Source organism: Vombatus ursinus, unplaced genomic scaffold, assembly GCF_900497805.2.
Source record: "Vombatus ursinus unplaced genomic scaffold, bare-nosed wombat genome assembly UNPS02014770.1, whole genome shotgun sequence".
Taxonomy (NCBI): Eukaryota; Metazoa; Chordata; class Mammalia; order Diprotodontia; family Vombatidae; genus Vombatus; species Vombatus ursinus.
The window spans coordinates 30,665,239-30,674,803 of record NW_020954548.1 but is presented as its reverse complement, the minus strand read 5'-3'; the positions used below and the strand labels follow the sequence as shown (position 1 = coordinate 30,674,803).

At 40.5% G+C, this 9,565-nt stretch overlaps 1 protein-coding gene across 4 annotated transcripts in view; it reads right to left on the bottom strand.

Moving 5' to 3' along the window:
• The window catches only part of KDM8 (lysine demethylase 8), a 29,264-nt gene extending 19,963 nt beyond the window's left edge, over positions 1–9,301 (bottom strand). For 3 of the 4 annotated variants that reach the window (XM_027863200.1, XM_027863203.1, XM_027863204.1), the window contains exons 1-3: positions 9,159–9,301; positions 4,841–5,395; positions 2,442–2,608 (exon numbers count right to left, since the gene is read on the bottom strand). In XM_027863200.1, coding sequence (XP_027719001.1) covers positions 2,442–2,608; positions 4,841–5,326 — 653 coding nt within the window. In that variant the 5' untranslated portion in view covers positions 5,327–5,395; positions 9,159–9,301. Of the gene's footprint in view, positions 1–2,441; positions 2,609–4,840; positions 5,396–9,144 lie in introns of all 4 variants that reach the window. The other variant, XM_027863201.1, reaches the window with a different exon arrangement.
• Between the last annotated feature and the right edge of the window lie 264 nt (positions 9,302–9,565).

The following is a 9,565-nucleotide window of genomic DNA, read 5'->3' as shown; positions in this document are numbered from 1 at the left end:
GGGGGGAGAAAAATTTAAAACTCAAAAGCTTATGGAAGCAATTGTTAATAAATCAAAATAAATTAATAAAAAAAAGAAAATAAAAAAAGAGAGAAAGAGAGGAAAGTAAATGGAGACACCTACTATAGTTGGCCTTCTCAAGGAAATTTAGCCATAAAAGGGAAGAGAGATATGGGATGATATCTAGTAGGGATGGATGAATTAAGGATGGGTTTTTTGAGGATAGGGAAAACACAGGCATGTCTGTAGGCAAAAGGAAGCAGCCAGTGGACGGGGAGAGACTGAAGATACATGAAGGAGTGCTGTTATCTCCATTTTACAGCTGAGGAAGCAGGCCAAGAGAAAGGATATGTGTCTTGCTCTGGACCATACAGCTAGTAAATGTGTAAGGCAAGATTCAAACTCAGGACTTCCTGACTCCAAGTCCAGTGCTCTATCCACTAAGCCACTTCAATGCTTCATTCTCTTAGAAGAGGATCAAACACTTAGCACTGGAGGTAGGGAAGCTACAAAATGCAGATCCATGGTTTGGAAGAGCAAACTGGGACCTCTATCTCCAACTATTATGAAGATGGAACTATATGGTAACAGTGGAAGAATAAGAATCCTTGGATATCAAGAATTCCTAGATTCAGCCCTCCAGAAAGAAGATGGGCAAGCACACAACTCTAGGGCTAGAGGGGCAGCAACGGACTAAATCAGGACATGGGGGAAACAAACCAGGATCTCTTCTATCAGTCAGAGGAGATAACGATCAGTCAGTTATTCAGACTGTGAAGCCCCAGTGGGAAGCAGAATGCTGTCTCTCTAGCAGCTGTAAATTCCTTTTGTAGGTATGGAAGACTGTCCCTCAGTAGGGTAGGAAAGTCAGTGAACGTTGGGGGGGAGGGAGGAAGCCTCTAGCAGCCCCTAATACAAAATTCCCTTTTTTGGAAAGCTCCTGAAACACATAGCAAACCCAAGTTCATTTCTATTCCAAAGGAAGTCCAAATCACAGAGTAGTACTATGATTCTCAAGGACTGTATAGGTCTCCAGGGTGAGTGGGAGGTGGGGGGTGGGGAGATGGTCCACCAGAAGGGGAAGAAAAATAACATACATAATAATGAATCTTTTCCTGTCTGCTAAAATAAAATGAATTTCACTTTTTGTGATGTTATTTGATGTTGTGTCTAGCACCTACAAATTCATTTCTTGAAGTGTTCATGACAGAAAGTCATGAAGTTTCTGTGTAGTCTGTAAGTCTGGCTTCTCTCACTGCTTCCTGAACCATGCTTTCCCAAAGATTTCTCAATAACCTCAATTTTTTCTAATCTTTTTGTTGAAGCAATAACTTTAATGGTCATATAAATGTATATCAATTTAATTGGGAAAGCCTTATAGAGTTTTTCACATAATTTTTCTACCTCTATTCTCTCTAATAATGTCAGTATGTAAGGTACAATTATTTTTATGGTAGTTTCTTTGCAAATACTTATCATGAGTACTGCAATATGCGACGATCAATATCCCATGAAAAAATGTTTCCTGTTGCCTTTCACCATAAGATAAAACCAACTCCAGCAACTCCTTTTACTGCCCCTCCAAAGAATACCTACAAGCCTTCTTCTATTTAGTTGTAACTTATTTGTTCCTTCTGATTTCATTTATAGGGAGAATATAAAAATTTGTACAATTTGGGTCCTCCAGCAGTATGAGCACTCTTTGGTCACTGGACAAAGACCTCACACTTAGCATATCTAATTAATATTTACAGATGGTCTAAAAAGTGATTCTTAGTACCCTCTGCCCCTTTCCTTGCTACTCTGCCACTGTCACTGCAGAAGTGGAAGAGGGCCACCGGGGTCTGAAGAACACTTTGTATCTTTCTTTGTTTCATGGGTTTCCATGGCCAAAGAATTCATCACCAAGTGGCTGGTTTACAGGTAAGAAACCTCTCCATACTTAGATAAGCTAGTCCTCAGAAGGTAGACTCAGTCTACTGCTAGACATTCTATGGTGATAATAATTCTTTCTATCGTACCAGAAAGCCCCCCAAAATAATGATAATAACTCATGTTTCTATACTGTTTTAAGGTTGACAACGTACTTTCTTCATAACACTTCTGTGCAAGTACTATTATCTCTAATTTATAGATGGGAAAATGAGGCCCAGAGCATTGAAGTGCTAATATGTATCTGATTTAGTATAAAGGAGACCTAAAATGTAAACACGCACAAGAATGGGAAGGGAGAAAAAATTTAAAATAATCTTGCAGCCTATGGTACAGAATAAGAGAACTAAATGATTTTTTTAATCACAAACATAAACTCTTAGATTCAGTGGTAACTTGTTTATTAAGACTTTTGGGGTTTGGGTATATAGACTATATATATTCATCAACCTGCTGGGGAGGCACAAAATGGGGAAAATGACATCAACTTATTTACTTTTGCTACTTACCTCCATTTCTTCATGCATGGCCAGTGGTTAGCAATCCCTTCCAAAATAACAGGCTTTTGTGGAACCAAATAATTTTTCCTAAAAAACTCAAGTGAAGGGCACTGTAGTTGTGGAACTGCAGTTCCTAATTTCACAGCTGGAGTCAATGTATGGTCACTCTTGGTTTTCTATATATAAAGACAGAATTTGAGTTATAGCAAACTCTATTTACGCATAGTTTACACAAACTTAAGAAAGTACCTATTTCCTAGCAATGGAGGTAAAGAAAAGGTAATTTCTAAGGAAAACTGCTATACAAACATATAAACTTCCCAAGAAATACATATTTCAGATGTCCTACATTTCTTCCCAATGGTCAGAGATAGAAACAATATTTAGAGTCAAAAATTTATTTAAAAGGATGGATTTGGGGCAGCTAGGTGGTGCAGTGGATACAGCACTGGCCCTGAAGTCAGGAGGACCTGAGTTCAAATGTGACCTCAGACACTTGACCCTTATTAGCTGTGTGACCCTGGGCAAGTCACTTAACCCCACTGTCTAGAGGGGAAAAAAAGGATGGATTTTCCCCTATGATACATATCTTTCATTTGCATCAGCTCAACCTCTTCATGTGTCAGGCTCTAGCTCTTTACTTATGCTCCTGTTTATAATACCTTCTCATGTCCTTTCTGCCTTCCTACAGGACTTAGAATTTAGGAAAGAATCTTTAAGATTTCCTCGTTTTACATACATAGTATGAGGACCAGAAGGTCACAAAGGTAAACAGTAGAGTCAGAATCTGAACCTAGGTTTTCTAACTCTTTCTGCTGAGCAGCCAGATGGCTCAGTGGATAGAGCACTGGGTCTGGAGTGAGGAAGACTTGTGTACAAATCCTTCAAACACTAACTATGTGACCTTGAACAAGTCATTTAACCTCTGCCTGTCCCAGTTTCTTCATTTGTTAACTTTGGATAATAATAGCACCTACTTCCCAGCATTGTTGTTGTTATAGAAATATTAATTTCCATTATTTTGCTACATCTCAGATCTTTTCTATCCTTCAAGCCTCATTTCTACTACTAGACAGGAGCTCCTGGACAGCAGGAACCATTTTTTAGTAAGCTATATATTTTCCTCAGCATCTAGCACCGTTCTGGTAACATAGCAGGCAATTATAAATGATGGCTGAATTCCTTTATTGTTCCCAGCCAATATTCATGTTTTCTTCTTTGAATTCCTATTATACTTATAATCTATACTATACACTTCAGCACTTAGTCATATTCTGACTTAGGCTATTATTTAATTTTTTCATTTCTGCTGTCTTTCCCTAAGGGCAGAAAACATGTACATTTCTCTCATGTTTCTCACAGCACAGAACTTAAAATACTTATTTTTTAATTAATTTATTTTGATTTATCAATAATCACTTCCATATGCTTTTGAGTTTAAAATTTTTCTCCCCCTTCCTCCCTATCACCGTCCCCACGACAGTGCACAATCTGATATAGGCTATACATTTACATTCATAGTAAACATATTTTCACATTAGTGATGTTGTAAGTAGAAATTAAAACCAATAGGAGGAACCATCAGAAAGAGCAAACAAAACTCAACAGAAGAGAAAAAAAAAAACAATTCGGCTTCCACAGTACTTTCTTTGGTTGTGTTAAAATATTTTTTGAATGAATGATTGATTATTTGAACTGAGACCTATTAGGCAGTAGCATCATCAGGTGTGACTACAATACCTACAACAACTTTAGTGGAGGGCTAGGAAAATAACATAAGCTAGTTGATTCTGATACTTTTAAACAACTCAGATTTAAACCAGCCATAAACCATGGCTGGAGGTATTCTTTGGCAAAACACATTTAAGATACTGATTCTAACTAAGGTAATATGTCTGGGGCAATAATATAAGCATCTCAAAAAAATCCCATGTACTCAAATGGCAGCATCCATGAGTCAGAAAAAGTTAGTTTATGGCAATTTCCATTACAAATTCAACAACAGGAAACAAAATAGAAGCAGATGTAACAAGAAAAGTGAGTGATAATTCAGCTAGCTGACCAATAAAGATGTGTACAAAATGGACTAAAAGCGGCTGCAACTCACTCCTACACAGTGTCTGAGGTGTTTCTCTTTGAGACCATAAATGATACATAAAAAAAAAAAGCAATGGAAAATTGCTGCTGGAGAAATTGCAAATAAACCAAGAAAATGGGCTGAAATGTTTCATTTGCAAAATCAATGTCTGCCTCAAAACAACATGTTCTATAGTTCATCAACCATGAACAGCTCAGGTAAGTGGGCCACAGACATTTAGCCTGGAAGGAATCTGAGATTCTGCTTTTATAGGAACCACTATGTTAGCATCTATTACATGTAATTCAGTAACAATCTGTCAAATTAATACCTTTTTGCTCAGTTCCTCAATCCCAGTTTCAGAAGGTCTTTTCCCATGTTGAAGATGCTTCTGAAGGACATTGACTACTTTAACCAGAATGTTCCCCAGTATGGATGCTCCCATCAACAGACCCATGTCACAGACTCTGATTGCTTCTGCTATGTCATCAGTTTTGAGGCACATACAAAGAGCTTTCAAAAGACACCCATAAGAATAAACTCGTCTCCATTCTTTGTCCACATCCCTCCAATTTCCAGTATTAAGTTTTTCCCAGGAGTAATCTCTTATTATTTCACTTGTCTTCAGACATTCATTTTTTTTTCCTTCATAGAAAAGCTCTCTAGCTTGATGAAGTAATACTACTACACTTTTTTCAACCTTCTCACTGAAGTCTAACTTGAAGTCCTCTTTGGTCTGTGGGAGCAAGTCCCTGAGTTCTTCTGAGAGGGAACATGTTGCTGACATCTTATTGTCAGAAAGACTGGCTTCTGACATTTTGCTCACAAGATGGCTCAGTTTGCTTGGTAGATTTCTTTCTTCTCAGCAATGATCTTCATGAATTTGCTGTTAGGAAACAAACAAAACTTGTAAACTGTAGAAAATCCTTCTCTACACTAATGTCTTCATTATAATTTTACTATGACTGACATAGCACAGTGCTTGGTACACAGTAAGCACGCAATACCTTTTCATTCATTCTCATAATTTGTCTAGTGAAAACCTAGAAATATGGAAATACAAAAACCCCCAAACCTTTTATTTTCACGGTCACTGTATTTCATTGGGTCATCTCAATTTGGAAGTGGAGCTAGGCCAGGGGATACTCAGGACAATAACTCTAGATTTCCTGGATTGATAGCAGGCAGGTCTATTTGCAAGAATGGGTAGATTTCTAAGTTTTACACTTTATATGGGAGCTGGAAGCAAACTCCATATTAAGAACTGTAGAGTACCCTGGGATCTAGAGTTTGTCAAATTCAAGGCAAAAGGAAACGGAAAACAAATGATCTGTATTTAATAGTTTGGCACAGAAGAAGGGAGTCAAATAGTGGACAAGAAAAAAGGCATTAAGAGTCCTAACCTTCTAAGCTAAAGGATTCTGTAGACAATCTACTCCCTACCAGAATACCAACTGTAGATTTAATTTACACAGCACTTTCAAATCTACAAAGCAAGGAGTGGTTTTAAATGTGGGCAAATATAACTCTCTGAATTTTAAAGATGAGAAAACTGAGGGTCAAAGAGATGTGACCCATAGCTAGTAAGTATCAGAGGGAGTACCTGATCCTGGGTCTTCTGATTCATTTTTAGAAGAGACATTAGCGGTCACCTAGTCCAACCTCAAACGCAGTGCAGGGTGACCAGTTAATTCTCCCTGCAATTTTAGCATTCATTTAATAAATCATAACAGTGCACATTTATACAGTGCTTTAACATTTACACAGTGTTTTCCTCATTTCAAGTGCAGGGTTCCTTCAAATGTTACCAGGTCTCAAAACTGGATCTTCAGATTCTAAGTTTAATGCTGTCTTATAGTTCTCTCTCTCTCTGTAGGAGTTTGGTGAAATGAGTGAGAAGTTATAATTTGAGACGCCCTGACGCAGGGGTGTTTTTTGCTAAGAAGAGAGTTAGAGACATTATTATTATTGGGGCAGCTAGGTGGTGCAGTTGATAGAGCACTGAGCTTAGACTCTGGAAGACTCATCTTCCTCAATTCAAATCTGGTCTCAGACACTAGCTTTGTGACCCTGGGCAAGTCACTTAACCCTGTCTGCCTCAGTTTCCTCATTTATAAAATGAGCTGGAGAAGGAAATGGCAAATGACTCCAGTATCTTTGCCAAAAAATCCCCAAATGGGGTCACTAAGAGTTGAACATGACTGACTGAATAAGTTATTATTACCCTGGAAAAGAGTGAGCAGGGCCCTAAAAGAATGGGACTAGGGACATAAGTTACATGATCTCAGGACCTGAGAGGATTTTAGAGATCGCTGCCACCCAATCCTCTGGTTTCTTACAGTGGACAATGAGGACCGCATAAAAGAAGTAACACATCCAAGGCCAAACAACTAGTTTGAACTGGGGCTAGAACCTAGACTTGAACCTTGACCAGAACCTTGACTCTCCATTCTATGCTTTTCCCACCTCACTAAAGGGAACATGATAATAGCAGGTCACATTTACATATACAGCTTTATAGTTTACAAAGTGCTTTCCTCACAATCCCCATTTTACAAAGGAGAAAATAGGTTTCCTTTCCCATATTGCCACAGAGCATCAGAGCTCAACTTCAGGTATCTCCGACTTCAAATTCAGGCTCTAAACATTGCATTACTTTCCCCAAATGTGTTGTTCTCCCTATTAGAATGTGAATCCCTTGAGAGCAGGACTGTCTTGCTTTTTTATCTGTATCTCTAGCACTTAACACAATGCTTTGCACATAGTAAGAACCTAACAAGTGCTTTTATATTCATTAATTCATTCATCCTATCCCTCCTTTTTCCCTCTTTTTCATTGACTTTTAACGCTGGTAAAATTTGCTGCCCTTTGTAGGTAGAAAAACCCTTGTAGGGACAGAATTCATAGGAACCTGGTGTACCTGGTACACCTGGAACAATGAGGGGCTAAAGGTTATTTGACAATTACTTAGGTGCTAGAGATAAAAAAAGATGGAAACAAGGCAGTCTTTGCTTTTAAGGAGCTTATTGTAATATAGAAGGGATGAGGACTATTCACAGATAAGTATGGTTCTAGGTAAAACTCGACCAGGGCAAAGGACAAGATGCTTTAATGAATGGGAGAGGTCACCTTCAGCTGAAGGGAAAGATTTCTGGGCTAACTTCTTCATGGATGTGGGGCTGAGTCTGGAACTTAAAGGAAGAGAATCCAGTTGTCAATAAACTAAGAAGAGGATCAAGGGTGTTGTAAGCATCAGAGACCGGGTTTGCCAACTTGCAGAAGCCAGAAGACAATGATATTCACAGAATGAGGCCATCTTGCCCAGTATAACAGGAATCCCCCTTACAAGTGGGTACCTAGCCTTTATCTAAAGTTGCCTAACAAGAGGAACATCTTAAGGCAGCTCATTCTACTTCTGAAAGCTAAAAGTTATTGCAAACTTTTCCTTAGGTTGAAGAAGGTCTGGACGATCACATCGTTTTTAGCTCTGTCCTGACTGTTTAACAACTTGAAGACTTTAAGAAACTTTTTCCACTCCCCTTAATCTTAGTGTCCTTCTTTCTAAGAGCATCTCCAACTTGGTTTATCTTGTTTGTACCTAGTTGTTTGTATGTTGTCTGTTCCAGACCATAAGCTTCTTGTGGGCAGGGAATGGTCCGACCCCTCCAGTCCTATCCTTTACCCCTCTCCCCTTTTGTAGCTTAGCACAACTGGCATATAGTAAGTGACCAATAAACGTCTGTTGATTTGACCTGTTGCCTCATACCTAGCTGTTTGCATGCTGTCTCACTAATTTCACAGTGAGCTCCTTGAGTTTAAGGTCTTTTTTTTTTTTTGAATACCCAGCACTTACCACAGTGCCTAGTACACAGTAAGTGCTTAATAAATGCTTGCTGATTTCATAGTTCCAAGTCTTTTCTCCACGTTGAACATACCTAACCCCCTAAATTTCAACAATCACTTCAGAAGCCCCTATGGCATGATCCTCTTGGACCCCGCAGGGCGCGCTGATAGTCGCGGTTCCCATTTACAGGCACATGGTTATTTCATAGGCCCCTGACACTGGGCTGGCAGGACAGTAGGGGAAGAGGGAAGACCATAAAATGAGAAAGGGGCCCTTGTCCATCAACTCCAACGTCTCTTTAGTTTGGCCCAGAGAGGGGAAGGAACTTGCCCAAAGAAACACAGCTGCAATGTGGCAAGGCTGGAATTCAAACCCCTCCCCGATTCTGGCAGAAGCAGTATCCGTCCACAAAGGTTTCAGGCCCCAGGCCACAAGCTTCCCCTGAGACCCAGGCCCACTAAGGGAATCAACTGGGCAACGGAAGTAACAGAGGGAGACACAGCTACAAGCGGCACAGCCTCTCAAGCGTCTCAGCGCCCACCACAAGCCTCTTTAACATGGCGCAGGCGTACTAAGCTCCACCTAAATCACACTGCGCAGGTGCAAAAACCTCCGCCTAACGCAGCCTCACTACCGCGCAGGCGCAGGGTGCTCTCCCACGGCTTCCTTCCCAAAGCTGGTCTTAGGTATCGCGCACGCGTCGCAACCTACAGTTTCCTGACTCTTAGTTTCCCCTCTCAGCTGTAGCCTCGTGGGTTTGTGGCCCACATGCTTTTCTCCGACACACTCACTGTATCATCCTCACCCGATTCCTGTCCCTTACGGTGCGTCCTTCGTCTTTCCGGGCATGAAGCACGTGAAAATGTGTCGATCACTCAGAGCTCGCCTCAGCCGCTGGGCTACGCTCCTAGCAGAAAACCGAGCGATCGATCGCCTGCCTCGCTGTGTCTACCCCTCCCACACAGGAGAGGGAGGAGCATCCTTTGGAGGGGCGGGGAGAAGGAAGGGGCTGTGGGAAAGGACTGTGACAGACTTCTGGGAAAGAAGGCACCGCTTTGGAGTGGTCTTAAATTCACCAAGTTGTGGCTGGGCTCAAATTCCAATTCTTCCACCTACTAGGTGGGTACGTTTGAGCAGATCATTCGCAGTGACTCAGTTTCCCCATGTGTAAAATGAAATACTTGGATTAGGTGGTCTCTGAGGCCCCCTCTA